At 39.1% G+C, this 17,345-nt stretch overlaps 1 protein-coding gene across 4 annotated transcripts in view; it reads left to right on the plus strand.

Moving 5' to 3' along the window:
* Nucleotides 1-17,345, plus strand: part of glt1d1 (glycosyltransferase 1 domain containing 1) — a 32,935-nt gene that overhangs the window by 612 nt on the left and 14,978 nt on the right. For 3 of the 4 annotated variants that reach the window (XM_040154442.1, XM_040154443.1, XM_040154441.1), the window contains exons 2-11: nt 36-187; nt 1,923-2,028; nt 3,224-3,275; nt 3,950-3,986; nt 4,557-4,613; nt 11,639-11,737; nt 12,531-12,580; nt 14,655-14,698; nt 15,205-15,325; nt 15,935-16,033. In XM_040154442.1, coding sequence (XP_040010376.1) covers nt 36-187; nt 1,923-2,028; nt 3,224-3,275; nt 3,950-3,986; nt 4,557-4,613; nt 11,639-11,737; nt 12,531-12,580; nt 14,655-14,698; nt 15,205-15,325; nt 15,935-16,033 — 817 coding nt within the window. The remainder of the gene's footprint in view (nt 1-35; nt 188-1,922; nt 2,029-3,223; nt 3,276-3,949; nt 3,987-4,556; nt 4,614-11,638; nt 11,738-12,530; nt 12,581-14,654; nt 14,699-15,204; nt 15,326-15,934; nt 16,034-17,345) is intronic. The other variant, XM_040154444.1, reaches the window with a different exon arrangement.

Raw genomic sequence — 17,345 nt, forward strand, 5'->3', positions numbered from 1 at the left:
CAGCCATTCACAGTCACATGTTTCTTTTATTTTAGGTCCCACATTGAGTCAGCAGGACACATTTGTGAGCTCAGAGATGCAGCAGAATTTCGGTCACCTGCAGAGGTGGCAAACCTAGTTTCTCGAAATCCTCCATTTCAGGGTGCACTGGCTATCCATCTGTTCAGAGCAGGCAGACTTCTCTTGGGTAAACATGCTTGCTGTTACATGATCTATTTACTTATCTACTGTACAGTGGCATGAAAAAGTTTGGGCACTTCCGGTCAAAATTTCTGTTGCTGTGAAAATTTAAGCAAGTAAAAGACAACATGATTTCCAAATGTCATTAAGTTAAGATGACACATTTTTTGAATATTTTACATTTATTGTTTCAAAATAACAAAAAAGGAAAATGGCCCGAAAGAAAAGTTTTTGCACTCTGCACGATCAGTACTTAGTAGCACCCCCTTTGGCAAGTATCACAGCTTGTAGACGCTTTCCGTAGCAGCTAAGAGTCTTTCCGTTATTGTTTGGGGAATTTTCGCCCATTCTTCCTTACAAAAGGCTTCTAATTCTGTGAGATTCTTCGGCCGTCTTTCATGCACTGCTCTTTTGAGGTCTAGCAACAGATTTTTGATGATGTTTAGGTCGTGGGGACTGTGAGGGCCATGGCAAAACCTTCAGTTTGCTCCTCTTGAGGTAGTCCAATGTGGATTTTAGAGGAATGGTTTAGGATGATTATCCTGTTGTAGAAGCCATCCTCTTTTCATCTGCAGCTTTTTTACAGAGGGTGTGATGTTTGCTCACAGAATTTGGCTGTATTTAATTGAATCCATTCTTCCCTCTACCAGTGAAATGTTCACTGTGCCACTGGGTGCAATACAAGCCCAAAGATTGATCAATCCACCCCCGTTGCTTAACAGATGAAGAGCTGTTTTTTTCATGAAATTCTCCACCCTTTTTTTTCCAAACATACCTTTGCTCACTGCGGCGAAAAAGTTCCATTTTAACTTCATCAATTTACAGGGCTTGTTTTACAAAATGCATCGGGCTTGTTTTAGATCTTCCTTTGCAAACTTGTAATGCTGAATTTTGTGCTGAGGACATAGGACAGATTTTGTTCTGATGACTCTTCCATGAAGGGCATGTTTGTGTAGGTGTCGCTGCACAGTAGAACTGTGCACCACAACTCCAAAGTCTGCTAAATCTTCTTGGAGGTCTTTTTTGCAGTCGAACAGGGCTTTTGATGCCTTTCTGGCAATCTTATGAGCAGATTTTTTGGTATTCCAGACCTGAACTTGACCTCTATTGTTCCTGTTACCTGCCATTTTTTAATTACATTACAAACTGAGGAAACATTACCTGAAAAGACTTTGCTATCTTCTCATAGCCTTCTCCTGCTTTGTGGGCATCAATTATTTTAATTTTCAGAGTGCTACGCAGCTGCTTAGAGGAGCCCATGGCTGCTGATTGTTGGGATAAGGTTTGAGGAGTCAGAGTATTTATAAAGCTTTGAAATTTGCATCCCCTGTTTTTTTTCTATGGATGACTTTGAAAAAACCATAGCCCTAACAAGCTAATTAAGGCCCGAGACCTTGGTAAATGTCATAGTTCAAATCTCCTGGGATTCCCAAACTTTTGTATGGAGCGCCATTCGTTTTTTCACTCCAAACTTGAATAAAACAGAAATAATACACTAATCTTGTTTAAAATGGTGAAAGGATTATTTCATCTTTAACTTTATGCCTTTTGGAAATCAGTTCATCTTCTACTCACTTAACTATTCACAGCAACAGAAATTTGACCAGGTGTGCCCAAACTTTTTCATGCCATTGCACATACTCAAGTCATTTGCGTTTGTCAACATAATAGCAGACCTACAAGTGCACAGATACCTGTCCGACAAATTTTAGATCCTTTTTTATGTCTAACCTTTACACCAGACATCCAAGTACCCTTTGGCGTCATCTTTGGTGGAACAGACATAAATGAAGATGTGAAAGTTGCACAGAAGCGTGCGGTTATGGAGCAGGTGCTACTGAAAGCCAGGTGATGTTGCAGGAAGCTACTACTGAGTAAATGAATTTTAATTCTTCATTCAACATATCACACAGACTGAACGACTTTCCTAAAATGTTTTTGGAAAAGTTTGTGAAAATATGTGTTGTGGTCTTGACCACTTTGACCACTGTGAAGAACTGCAGAGTCACAGTTTGCATAAAGCGACAAACATGGTGAAGAATATGTTTTCTGTCCCATCTGTTTGTTACTATCTCTGTTAGTTAGCAGGAAATCTCAAATGATTGATGAATTGATTTAATTGATTTTACATATAGCAGGCTTTTTTAGATGGTTTCTGGCAAAATCTAATCTGGCCCTTCTGTTATTGAGTGTTACCAGTCATTTGCACGTTGTAGTAAACGCTCTGTATTTACATTCATGAAGGCGTCTCTTGATGGTAGACTTTGACAGTGATACGCCTACCTCCTCAAGAGTAGTCTTGACCTGACTAGATTTAAAGGGGTTTTTCTTAACTGACGAAAGAATTCTGCAATCATTCAGTTTAGTTGTCTTCCATGGTCTTCCAGGCGTTTTGGTGTTGCTGAGCTTGCCAGGGCATTTCTTCTTTCTTCTTCCTAGTTTAAAGTTGAAAAGTTAATACGCACACAGGCTTATCAATATCTTGTCCTTTGCCCTGACATCAGACCCAGGTATCTATGTTATCATTATGATGAAAATAGATGGTGGGGCATCCATCTAATAAATCTAAGGGGATAATTGCGTTCTGGGAGAACAGGGGATATCCAGGTCTCATGACTTCAAACATCTGAATCCATGCACCTCCTGCTGTTAGTGCGTTCTCACACAAACCTTGATCATGAAATTCAGTCTGCACTGTGAGCCCATTGACCTGCTCACATACGTGCAAATTAATATCTCCCCACTGTTTTTTGCTTTACATTGCCTTTGATTTGCTCTTTGTATTCTTGTTGTATTCATCCTTAAGTCCACGGCCTTCAAACCACAAGCTGTTTTTCTGCTCTTACGTATTCAGTCTTGAGACTTTTGTGTTTTATTGGTGTTACTGATACTTTTTCCTCTATTGTTGTCAAAATTGTCATTGCTTGTAAAGGGCAAAAACTTACTCTCAGCGATGAAAATTCTTGTTTCATTGAAATTGTTTTTACAGGAGTGAAAACAAACTGTTTTTTGTTTGTTTGTTTGTTTTTGTTTTTTTTATCAGGTTCGCAGTTGCCTTTACTGACAAACTGAAAGCAGAGGCAGAATTATTTTTGGTATGATTCTACACTTTTGTATTTTAAAATATCAACTATAGTAGTTTGTATCTGAGAGCAAAAGATTTTGTTTGCATTTTACGGCACATCAACAACACAGCAGGAGCCTGACAGCTTCAATAAATACAACAGAAGGGCTTTTACTATACAAACTCAATATCCTGGCTTGTCCCGTGATAGTTTGGCATTAAAACAATATTATCGTGTTTTATTTTCAGATTAGATTCCAGCCGTAGGCTGCAGTTTGAGGCAAGTGGTATGCTTTATCTCTGCCATTTAGTGCTGACAGCAGGCAGACAGGACAGGCAGTGAGAGGCATTGCCACGCTTTTTATTGTGACAGAAAACACACATAGGGGATGGATCTAGTGTGATAACATCCAGTCAATTTCCTTTCCAACAGCTCTGATTTATTTTGTAGCACCCCCATTATCTTAGCAACTGCTTTCCCGACTCTCTTTTAAAGGTTGGTTTTGGTTTAAATATGTTTGGAGCACAAAGAGCATTAATTGGCTGTTTCTATTTTCTGACATAAAGAGAAAGAAACACAGCTAGATACTGTGTAATCAAAAGTAATTTGTATAAACAAATGCTGCAAATAATTATATTGATTTAAAACACCTATGTATTTATATTTTAGTACTTGTTTTAACCAGATGTATTTTTCCTTTAAAGCTTTCCCAGAGCAGTAAAATCTACGTTCAACCCCAAGGTAAGCTCTCCAGGATAAATATCCTCGCTTGATGCTTTGCATCCCTGACTCACCATTGAAGTGTTATATTAATCAGCTTTGACATTTTCTGCAGTACAGAGTTGGGTCTGCTCTTGCCATTGGCCACTGTGCCATGTAGGACAGCCCAAATCACTCTTCCATGTTGTTTCCCACCAGTAGCCTTTTTTGGCAAATAGTCTCCCTTCATAGATTAGAGGAGAGCCCTGGGCCAGCTGCATGGCTGAACCCAGACCAGTGAAAGCTTATTTTCTGTGCTCGTCACCAGATAATTATTACACTGAAGTGCTTTTTACAGGTTGCTTTTTTATACAAACATCAATGTATGTACCGAATATGAATAAAGATTGTGAAGAATATAGGATGTGTTTGCTGTTTATGGCTTGAGTTGTCTCATTACTAACAAAGGTCATGATCATAAAAACTATTCTGGAGTTACTTATTTACTTCTGTAATTACAAGCTAATTCAATCATTTGTTTCATAGAGGACTTTATGGTTTATGTGTAAAGTAAAAGCTAAATTGAGATCACTGTGCCTTGTATTTGTCTAGGTATCCAGACGGAAGTGACTGAGAAATTCTGCTGGGCTGAATTCTTGAGGAGCTCAGGTACTGTTAATGCTTCAGTTGGTCGTCATTCCAGCTATTATCTAGATAATGTGGCACTTGATAATTTACAGATCTCTCTATAGACAGTTGTCAGGTTTACTTATTATAAGTATATCAATTATTCTGAAGGAGGTCTGCGGATCATCCAGAGTAAGCACATAAAACAGATTTTTCTTTCAATAATTTTCGTTGCTGTACTGACCCTTTAATAGCAAGACTGAATAGTAAAAAATTGAAATTGCTATTATATGTATTTGTCATACTTAGGAAATACTGTATTTTAGCTTGATATTTTTTGCTCTTTAAGAACTCCTTGTTTTTGGCAAGTAACATTTTGCTCAAGTACTGAGTCAGTCTGGTGTTAGCATCATAAAGCTGACTGTTGTGTCTCATGTAATTGTCAAGGCTGTGTCTCAAACTATAGCAGGGATAGTTGTGTGCATAACAACAAAAACCTTAGTGGGACAGGTGTTGAATACAATGGTCGATACAATAAAATGCACTTACCTGCACACTGAAATTTAAGCTCCCTTGTAAAATTGGTCAACTGGTGTCATTTTGACCAGATACACACAGTTGTGCCACATACAGTATTTGTAACTGTTTGTAATATTCTACATAAATGCCCTCTACCATATTCTAGACTGCATCCTTCTCTCCTTATATTCTCTCCATACTCCCAAAACTTAAAAAGTACTAATAAGAGAGCATACATCTACTCTGTGCTATGTTAGAAGCATCAGTGTGATGATTCCGAAGGCCAGAGTTTGTAGGAGAACTCCATATATCCAGCCTTTTCCCTCCTGTCCTACAGTTTTCCAACACTCATTTAAGTAGCTCAGTAAATACAATATGCATAGTTACTTTAAGCATCCTCTCCGCAAACAGCCTGGACTTTAAATTGGACATTGCAAGATGATGTCCATCGCAGGTACATTAGTGCTCATAGAGAGCACTGTTGACTACAGGGAGGAACAGTTGATTAATAGCCCTCTAGCCCAGGGCTATTTGTCACCATGCTTCACAACCAGTGCAAGTAATACTAATTGCCCACAGTGACTCTTCCATTTGTTATACTTGAAATAGGAGTCACTACTATTGCGCTCTTCCTCAGATGTGATGAAAGCGCTGTAATCTGACTCATAGTTGTTTTTAGAGCTGTAAACATTGTTCCACTTTCTGCATATGTGCTGTCTGAGTCATTTATTTGCTGTCTGAGTTAGATGCATCATTAAGAAAAAGTCCTTTTCATTTTGTATTTTTCATGCCACAGTGGTAACACCACAGTGCATTAGACAACACGTTCTCTAGATTTTTATTTGTGTTTGTATGTAATAGGGACTATTTGGTATGACATCAAGCCAGAGAGCTGAAACTTCAGTCAAATGAAATGATAACTCATCCTGCAGTCTGTGTTTAACTGTTATAAATGTGCTTTTGTGTGGATAACTGTACTTAAGTTTTCATAAAAATGAAAACTTTTTCAGCATTGCTGTTTAGTTGTCATTGGGTGGTCTTGGCTTTCTGCTGTCTAAAAGATGAAATGTTCCATGTACTCCATTTAAACCTTGATTTCCTGCTTTGTCACCTTCAGTAATAACTCTCAACAACTTCATTTGTGTTTTAGTTTTCCTCAAACGCAACAACGCAGTCTGACAGAATGATTCGTGCAATAGGAGTATTCTGTATTCCCTCCTCACTCTCATCCTCCTTTTGTCTTCACACACTCCCAGCACAGCAGGGGGCACTATCCCATGTGTGTGTTCTCTCCTCCCAGATCTTGGTGCGATTGATTTACTTTTTCATCTCTCCATCTGGTGTGATATAAATGAATCATTACTAAATAGCAAAATCTAGAGTATATCTTACATAGGCTATCTTAACAAAGTTGTGCAGCAGTTTGACTGTTGGGAATAAATGTATTCTGTATGGCCCAGTGCTGCAGGGGCACACGGTAAAAAGACATCCACCAGTGAACATAAAAGAGGCAAAGCAACCCTCCTACCTGATTGAAGATACTTGACTATACTGTATGTGTGTCTGTGATTATCCTTTGGGTCCATGTAACCTCCAAAGGCACTGACATCAGCACTGTGATCCAGAAGCTGTCAGTCTATGAAAGCCACTTAGTGTATGCTGTTTGTGGCCCCTGCTGTGTGCCTTGTGAGGTGGGGTTAAGGGGATACATGAGAAGAAAGTGCATCGATGCTTTGAATCACTGAAGAATGAGGGGAAACATCAGAGGGTCTGTTGTCACCTTGTCTAGTTACTTGGTCCTTGGATGATTGATATTGAATAAAATTACATATGAAACTTTCAATGATGTAGCTGTAGAAATAGATAATTAAAAAGCAAAGAATGGGCGAAGGTTACGTGGTCTAGTGTGGCTACATGATTAGGGAACAGTGTTTGTGTCATATAGGTCATGTCATGCTTGAAAAGGGCCTTAATGGTCCTCAGTCATTATACTACCATGATGAGTTATCAGACTGTTGTTTCCATATTGAATCAAAAAAAACAAATGCATTGTGTTTTTCGAGCTAAGATATTTTAAGCGCATATTTCTGAATACTTGCGGTGCTACAGAAATCATTCAGACCCCTTCACTTTTTCCGCATTTTGTTATATTGCAGCCTTATGCTAAAATCATTTAAAATCTTTTTTTTTTACCTTGTTAATCTACACTCAGTACCCCATAATGACAAAGCAAAAACAAAATTTTAGTAATTTTTTTAAATTCCTTAAAAAGGAAGAACTGAAATATAAAATTGACTGGTGCATTCTAAAACTTTGAAGTCTGACTCTTGAAATTTAGCTCCCATTTCTCTTGATCGTCTTTGAGATGTTTCTGCACCTTGATTGGAGTCCACCTGAGATAAATGTAATTGATTGGACATAATTTGGAAAGGCACACATGTCTATATAAGGTCTCACAGCTGACAATGTATATTAGACCAAAAACCAAGCCATGAGGCCTGCAAAGCTCAGAGAAAGGATTATTTCGAGGCACAGATCTCGGGAAGGCTACAAAAAATTTCTGCTGCAGTAAAGGTTTCCGAGAGAACAGTGGCCTCTATAATTCTTCAATGTAAAAAGTATGGAACAACCAGAACTCTTCCTAGGGCTGGTTGCCCAGCCAAACTGAGCAATTTGGGGAGAAAGGCCTTGGAAACAGAGGTGACAAAGAACCCAAAGGTCACTCTTGCTGAGATCCTGTGTGTGGAGATGGCAAGAAAAACTTCCAGAAGGACAACCATCACTGCAGCAATCCACCGATCTGGGCTTGATGGCAGAGTGGCCAGACGGAAGACTTTCCTCAGTGAAAGACACACGAAAGCCCGCTTAGAGTTTACAAAAAGCACCTAAAGGACTCTCAGACTGTGAGAAACAAGATTCTCTGGTGTGATGAAACCAAGATTGAATTGTTCTAAACGTCATGTCTGGAGGAAATCGGGCACCGCTCATCAGCTTCCTAATGCCATCCCATTGGTAAAGCATGGTGGTGGTAGCATCATGCACTGGGGGTGTTTTTCAGTGGCTACAGGGAGACTTGTCAGGGTTGAGAAAAAGCTGAAGAGAGCAAACTACAGAGAGATCCTCAATGAAAACCTGGTCCAGAGCACTGGTCCGAAGGCTCCCCTTCCGACGGGACAATGACCCAAAGCAAAGCAAAGCAAAGCCAAGACAACACAGGAGTGGCTTAGGGACAACTCTGTGAATGTCCTTGAGTGCCCTAGCCAGAGCCCTGACTTAAAGCCAATCCAACATCTCTGGAGAGACCTGAAAAGGGCTGTGTACTGATAGTCCCCATCCAACCTGACAGTGCTTGAGAGGATGTTTTCTCTGCCACCGAATGTGGTTTCTTGCTCAGATCCATTGTTACATTTACAAGACAAGAGGTTAGCAGCGCTACTTCTTCATCCTCTCATGCCAGACGAAGGTGAAATTGGACACTACAGTCACTCACTATTGGAAAGTGATGAGACGTGCCTGCAGGGCCGGGGCTTGCTGGTTAGCATGCTAACTTTGTTGAAAGAGGTTGTTTTGGGGTTTGTTTTTTTTTATGGCGATATCAGAACAGAATTCAACAGAATGAACACAGTGAAACTGCAGCACAAATGCTACAATTCCTGTCCTGTTTGTCCAACTTGGTGAGTGTAGTTCTGACTGGAAATGCTGTTTCCCACCCTATACCTCTGCCTAATTTAGATGTATTTCCTCAGTGGTGACTTCATACAAAGAGATGTTGACTCAAACATGTTATAAAATATAAATTATTTTAAAATTATTGATGAAAAATGCTTCTCATCTACTCATCTATACAGTATGTATGTGTTTGTCGAAGGTGGAGAGAAGGAAACTAACTGAAGTTGACTTCTCACATTTGGGGTATGCACCAGCAATTTGTGCAGAAACTATCAAATTTGAGACATAATGCTAATTGACTGAATATGTCTCACGTGTGTAGTTATGTTTTTTTATATGTGATTTTTGTAGTTAAATTCTTTTTTCAATGGTGTCATTATCTTGTCAACGCCCTGTGCCACTCAAGAGATTACTAGGAGCTGTTCAGATAGATATGCGCTCCCACATCCATGCGCACACATCTACACACATGCGCACACATACTGATTAAAGCATGAGGAGGATTGTTCTGAATGCCCTTCTGAAATCAAAGGCAAATGAACAAAATGTGTTTTGCATAGAACTCGCAGAACTGCAAAGAAAGAAAGAGAAAAGATTGCTGCTGGCACAACAGGTGATTTGTACAATTTGTTTTTCTCCCCTGAGGAAAGATGAATTGTGTCTCAGATCCAAAGGATTTGTTTGTTTCTTTGAATTTCTTGTTCATTTTGAAAGGTCTGGTGTGGTATGATTCCAGCAATCCTCCATTATATTCCTGCATTTTGTTCTCAGTTAGTGGCATGGCTGTTTACCTTAGCTGACAAGCTTTCTCATCCTGCGAATCAATGCGAGGAAGTTTGATAGATGAAGAGCTTTTTTGACAATCAGCTCCTAGGATCAGGGTCAATGCCCAGACTCCATGCTGTCATTTTAAGATGCTCTTTAATAGCATTAAAAGAGCTGCCTCAGCCTCCTGATCTGGATTTATCTGGCAGCAGGGGATTTTGCTCGACTGTCACTGTGCTTTAAGCATGTGCTGGTGTCTGTCTGTGGTATAATTTCAAAATGGTTTGTTTCTCAGTTTGTCACAGACACTTTAAAAGTACCTCTTACCTGAGCTGTTTTTACACTTAAGGTGTGGTTCAATATTGCTTTGCCAGCATAACCACAAGGAGCAGTACTCAGCATTTATGATTTATCATTTTGGGATATTGTCAAGCATAAAAGGTCAGGGATCACAGATTAATTTTCTCATGTAACCCTCCAATGTTAAAATATCCCAATACACCATTTGGTATATTTGTCAGAAAGCCCACATGAAATCTGACTAAAGTTTCAATCATTTATGTTGTGCTGCAGGTGTAATTTTTGTAGACAGTAGTAGCTTTCATTCATTGCATTTTCATATAGTATACTGTATAGCTGTACTTCCAGTATGTTATGTATTTTTTAAGCGAGGTTGTTGTAGAGGCAACACTTGAATGTCAAGGTCTGATGAATCAGTTAAGAACATCGATCTATGTCAACATTCAGCCACAACATTAAAACCAGTAAGCGTTTTTAATGTTGTGGCTGATCAGTGTATAACATAATGAAGACTTAATGTTAGTTGAATATGCCCATGAGCACCAATGTTGGTCACTGGGTGAATGTGTGGTTGATTTATTTTCCAGGTAACTTAGCTACGATAGCTAAGGTTGGTTGATTAACACTTGCAAATCGGCCAAAAATGTTTCCACTCCATGCAGTTACTGATACTTTTTAGTAAAATATTATTTATTACCATAATTACCGTTCCAGCACAAAATGACGTTTTGACGTTAATGTTACCTTTTCATGCATGTCCTGTCCGAACTGAAGTGTTATTATGGGTACGGTGTTACAATAATAAATGTCCCATCTACAACTGATGGGAACATTCACGGATACTAACTTTACATAAAGCTTGCGATTGGAATATGCTCAGAATGTGTGGGCTGTTAGCTAGCTAATGCACAGAATGCATATTAGCTAGCTAAGATTCTGACAGAAATTTAGCAGAAAATTGCCAGATGATAACCCTTCGTAAAATTATCATTTTCATAAGACTTTACAAAAATGATCACAGTCAACTATCAGTCGGCTTCTGCTGGGGTGCAGCTATAACACTTGGACACACCACACGCAGTACACCGTAACACTAGAACCGGTAGTAATATTAATGGCAGTTTAAGTTCAGTTATGACTATGATCATTACATTTGTTAATAATTATCAACAAATGCAATCATTTTTATTTATAGCTATATACTGAGGGGGGGGGGCATTTTCAGCATATTTGATAATTGAGGTTGTTGCTTCCCCCACCCCTCATAATATGTATTATAATTATGGCCTTGGTGTGAAGTAATTATCTATTTAAAGACTTTTATCCACTGTCTTTAGAAGGTGAGGTGAAGTACAGTATTCATTGGCAGTGAGCACAGTATGCCAGCCAGTTTCTGACTAATCTCCGGATTGATACTGAAATTTGGATGATCTGGGAAAAGAGTCAGTTTAGTGGCCCTGCCTTGCAATTAAAGAAAGGTTCTCAAAAACATTTGATGTTGTTGACATGATGCTGGGTTAGCTAATTTTAATCTAAGCTGTTCAGTGAGCAAATGCTCTGTTTCTGTAGTTATGATGCCATATTACACACTGATTAGGCTGCAACCTTCCAATGTTTTCAGCAGACTATTTCCCTCTTGAGCATTACAACTCTGATCAGAGAATTGTGCAAGCGCATTAGTCACTGCTGTCTTATTTTCCACATGACCTTGGGTGATATATTGCTTTCATTATCTGCCGATGTACTTGGGATGTTCATTATGCAGTGTTTTGAAATTGTGGCGCTGTCTTTCTTTGTGTCTGGCTTCTCTCCAGGTGTAACCAGTGAGCACATGGATAAGATGCGTGTCTTCCTGTTGGTCTGTGGCCTCAGAAGAGTCAAGGACCCCCTCTATCTGGTGAAAGTATTTTCAGGTATACCATACAATACACCTCATGTTTACCATCTATTTTATACATATGTACTTGTGATTAAAAACATGAAACACATAGTCAAGTAATATAGTAAGTTGGCCAGCTAAAAGAGGGGATGGTGTTTCTTGCTGGCATGTTATCACCCTGTTCAACTTATGGTGAGGTAAATCTCCAAATTACAAAGCATGTCCCACTGTATTTCTGTAGTAGCATGTGTTAGAGGCAACGGCAATGTCCCTCATCAATTAGGAATGATGTTAGATCTCTGTGGTTGAGTTTCACATAATTGAAAATTTATATAAAAGTGTAATGAGATACTTCTGACAGCTCATGTTGGCCCCACAAAGATAGTTTATCTCATTGAGTCTCGTCTTTATGGTGATTCTTTCTATGATTGCTATCTTATATATCTTATATGCATCTAATGAAGTCAGCAATGGGAATTACCACTGATTAGCAACATCAGGGGGTTCTTTTTTAAATCATCTTTTATTTTTTGACTTTCATAACACAGTAGTAATAAGACAGCGCTAGAGGGCGTCAAATTATATATTAATGTTTCATCTAGATAGAAGAGCCAGATGTGTGGATTTTCACATTGCATTTTTTGGAATTGAATTGTACTATTCAGAGGCTTAAAAATACAAACATATGGTGCACTAAGCAAGTATAGCTGCAAGAATTATATGGAGAAACAGCTTTACTGCTTCTGAGAAAGCTGCCGCTGTTCATTTTTTTTACCCACACTGTGGTGTTTTCATTTACTCATCCAGTTTTATTTTGTGTCTTTCAGAGTGGCATTGTGACAATCCACTGAATGTGCTGGTCATTATTGGGCCAAAGGTACGTACACGATCATTATACAATAATTCATGATTCTTTTCATACTTGCCATGTATCTCCCTCTGGACCAGGGCTCTGTACTGTTGAAATTACCTTGAAAACTCCCCTGGGAATACAGAAGGCCTCTAATTGGATGTAGCAGAGATACTGGTATTAGCTGTTTAGCTGGAATTAACAGCTAGTGCTGGGAGGAAATGGCAATCTTCTTCAAACAGGACAAGGGTCAACAACAGCAGTAGTGGTCCTGTTTGTTTTCTTTGGCTTTTTTTTTCTGGCTTACTGCTTGATGTACTGCATTTCCTATTCCAGATGAGCACTTACCTTTGACTAGTGACCTGTATAGAGCTACCTCATTTTAATACACATGGATGGGCATATATCTGGGCATGTGCCAAAGCGTTAGTAGCCCTGCAACACACCATCATGTTTCTGTCCTGTGTATCAGCCCTGACGACATTAACTGCACTTATAAAGGTTACATGTCTTCATGTCAAGCAAGTTAAATAACTGGAAAAAGCAATTGAACTCCTACAGTCTGCCATCATTTATGATATTCATAAATCAGCCAGCCAGTCAGCCAGACAGTCAAACCAGACAAGGGAGTTTTTACAGATTTGCTATAAAAGTTTTTTTTTTTAAACTGATTTCACTTTTATGCTGTTCTGCAGGTATAAGTCATATCCCAGCCAACAGTAGCAGCCTCAGTGCTCTTAAGACTGTTCTTTTTTTCTTCATTTCATTTCCACTCATTGATTTCTGTGTATGTTTGTCTTTATCTTCCCTTGCTCCTGACTTGCTTTGATATGACGTCAATGTACAGTATTTTTGTGACACTTCAAACAGTGGTGTCAGGCAAAAGGTATGTTCTACTTTAGTTTTGCTCAAAAACAACTCAATTAGACATGGCCAGGGGCTTATACACTGTCTTACTGCAGCTTCTTGCTCTGCCGTGCTTTGTTGTTGTTTGATGAAATGGTTCGGTGGAAGCAGAGACGTGTGATTCTTCTCGACACTCCTGAATCACAGTGGAAGTGTGTTTGTTTGTTTGTTTGTCTGAGAAAGGAAAAGCCATATATTATTGTTACAATAAACATGTATTTATATGACTGTTGATAATTTTAGGATTCCACAGCTAATTAAACATAAACATTGTTGGTTATATTTAATGAATTAACAGTAAAATGTAAAAATACAAATGGAAGTAAGAATGAGGAGTGGATAGCTCAGGCTGTTTTGATCTACCATAAATCCACAGCCACTTCATTCAAGTAATAAGTGCTCTGGCTGCACAGCATCTGTCATTAAGAGGAAATTTCAGGTCAGTTTGTCAGGAATGACATATCTCACTGCTCTGTAACTGGGTTTTATCAAGCACTACATTGTGCAGCATATTTTGTATTAAAATGAAATAAAAATTAATTTAAAGATTATTGTGAAAATGATGATAGATGATGATAGCATTTGCACCATATTTGTTGCTTAAAAACAAGAAAATATGTGGCACAGGACAAGACCTTCCCCTTCTGAATAGTTATGTCCTTCCCTTCCAGTTTCTGGTGATTCACCCTAAAACAGAACAGAATCTGTGCTTAAATCATATGTGTTTGTTAATACCGCCTTTATCTTGATCTATCCCATTCTGTTTTACAATGTCTGCAAACTCTCAGATTGCACCAGGAAACAAAAATGTTCTTAGTTTAGATTCTTTGATTTTAAATGCACACATGCTTGAAAGCAGATTCAATTTAGAAATTCCATGACCTATAGATTGAAAGGGGGAAAAAAAGTAGGAGCTTGCTTGGCAGCATTTTTGACCTAAATTGCTTGACTTTTCTGTAGGCAGGCTAATGCACACAAATCCAACATTGCAATTAATCAGATTGGCCACCCACCACACCCTGACCCCAATCTCTGAAAATATAGGATTTTTAGAGAAAGATTTGCTCATGATAGAGATTATTAATTGTGCCATTGTTTATTTCATGTTTCTGATTAAGTTGTTGCTGCCGTCCTTGATGCAAACAGAGCTCGGAAAAGGGGGTTCACATGTATTTGTAATCTTTGTCACTTGCAGATTGATCCTGTGCTTACTGTGGAAGTGGAAGCCGTTGTTAAAAGGTAAACCTTCTGCTTTCTTTAGTTTTCTCTTCTTTATCAGTTACACATTTCATAAATGCAAAACTTGAAATTTGACAGTCTAATTGCCAAGATCTTGCTCCTGTGAGAAATTTTAGACTGTTTCTGACTATTTATTTATGGTAGTTTAAATTTATCTTAACACAATGTGAACAGAATGCAGATCTGAGGGGAGCGCTAAGACACTTTTTTTTATTTTATTTTTTTGTTTTTTTTTTTTTTCCTTTTTTTTTTTTTTTTTTTTCCTGTCATCCTGCTCTCGAGTCTTGGCTGATCTTTCAGTTTTTGGCCAAGGGCCTTCACCACAACAAAGATCTTTGCAGCAGGAAGCTGCCCTCTCTGGTTAGGACTTTACCTGGACACTTTGTGCATGTCACATATAGTGCAGCTGTGTTTCTTGCCCTGAGCTTGTCACTGCAGTTCAGCATCATTCACGCCTCTGTGAGCCCTGAGTCACGCAGAACTGAGCTTTGCCACTGCTTCCGCAGAACGGCAGGGGTCTTTTTGGCCCAGGAGAGGAGCCAACAGGAGCTTCATGCTGCAATGAAAAGGTGCTTCGCTGTGGTCAACAGCTCTATCTCAGAGGGCATGTCAGCAGCCATCTTGGAGGTAAACATCTTCAGGGCTCTTCAGGGAGTAATTGGAGGATACTATGTCCTGACTTCAACAATTCAAATGCTAAACAAACTTTATCTTTTTGTTACTCGTGCTATGTGGTGCAGAAAATAATATTTATGTAATGAGAATTTGATTTATCAAAGTATATACTGAGACTTTGCCATCCAAAGCCCTTGAAATGTGAATATTTACAGGAGTCCTTATCTTGCCATTTCTTGCTTAGCTACAATGTTATCTGACCACTTCAGGGACAATTACCCAAATTAATTGCTTGACTCCAATCTTTCCATTCCTGAGTGAGCAAATCTACTTAATCTCTTTTAAACACAGTCGATTAAGACAATCCACAGTAGGCTTAGAGTCTGATTAGTATGTTAGCATGTTTCACTCAACAACCTGCTGAAAGTATTAGCCGATACAGATTGTTAATTCTGTAAGTGAACTCAGGCACTGAAGAGCAGAATAGCCAAACTGTACAATTTTGTAGGTGCTTAGGTGCTTTTTTTTTTCCTAGTAATGATGGAAGGAGCAAGTATCTTTTGTCTGACTGTGAATCTCAGTCTGTGACTTGTGAGTGTTTAATGCTCTCTGCTCCAATAGGCCATGGATCTTGGAGTTCCTGTGTTGGCTAGGGACATTCCAGGAAATGCAGCTGTGGTGCAGCATGAGTTCACTGGCCTGCTATACTCTTCTCATCAGGTATATAGTAACAATCAGTGACCATATCACCGCATGCGTTAAGCCGTTTTAAGTTTTAACACTGACTCTGTCGATGGACCATAGAGAGAATGTACTGCATATACAGTGTAGCCAACCTCAACTGACTGAAAAGTACTTCCTGCTAATAAGTAGTATTGAAGCAATGCCTCAGGATGTCTAAAGATATGTGTCCCCATCCTTGCACAGATTTATCTTAAAAGGCCTCACAATTTTGAGAAAGAAAACTCCAACTTTAACATAATTCTCTAAAACTTTGTACTTTAAATCCTTGTCGTTAGTCCAATCTAAGTAGGTAATATGTAACAAAAGGAGCTGATGTTTTCTCAGGTGTTTAGAAAGTGAAGCCTTCAGGATAGAGCAAAGATACCACACTACCACATAGTGATGCAACAGATAGCAGCAAGCCAGAAAGTGCAAAATGGGGAGCCCACATGAGAACACTTAAGTCTGATATTTGGTGAAGTTTGATGCAAAAGGAGAATACCATAGGTTATAGTGTGATGTTGCTGAAATGGCGGTGATAAGTCCTAGCCTGTGGGGGGGGGGGGTCACGTGTGTTCAGTTGAGCTGCCAGGAGGAAGCTCTCACAGATGGTTGCAGCGCCTTGGGTTGGATAAACCATGACCTCAGACCTCATCATACTCGAGACTTTTTTTGCATGCTTTAAAATCCTGTCTTATTTGTGATTGACAGTGTTTCTAGTTCTTTAAGCCTTCAAAGTAATTATATGAGGACTATAGGTATTCAGAAATGTGTCAGAAGAAACGAACACACAAGCACTTGAAATCTTTAAAGAGAAAAATGGCCTTCCCTGTCTGGCTCTATAATTTGCAATAAAAGTGAAGTGATTATGAGCATGCTTCTCATAAGTTGAGCTTTAATCCTGTTGCTGAGGATTTATAGCTCTCATATGGCCATACAGAAGAGCAGTTTCCTACCAAGAGCCTCTCCAGACATAATCACATCACTTGAGAGACATGAAGTAAAGTAAGTGGCCTGCTGACTGGCAGTGGCTAAAACTTTGTATGCCCATTGGCTCCCTGCTGCCGTAAATGCTGGCTTCCATGTTGCAGAAACACTTTAAGGCTCTTCAGCTTCATTTTGTTGGAGGCCTCTCTAAGTCTAATGGACTAACAGATGAGCAACTAGAATTCAGGATGCTGTGTGGATAAACCACATCTCAGTCAATGCTCAGTGATGGCACCATTACGCATTTTTAATTGTCTAAATTTTATCCTCATCTTCCACTCCCAATGTCCCTGTGGCAGCTGGTTGGGTAGTATTGTTTTAC

The sequence above is a fragment of the Xiphias gladius genome, chromosome 19 (assembly GCF_016859285.1).
Source record: "Xiphias gladius isolate SHS-SW01 ecotype Sanya breed wild chromosome 19, ASM1685928v1, whole genome shotgun sequence".
Classification (NCBI taxonomy): Eukaryota; Metazoa; Chordata; class Actinopteri; order Istiophoriformes; family Xiphiidae; genus Xiphias; species Xiphias gladius.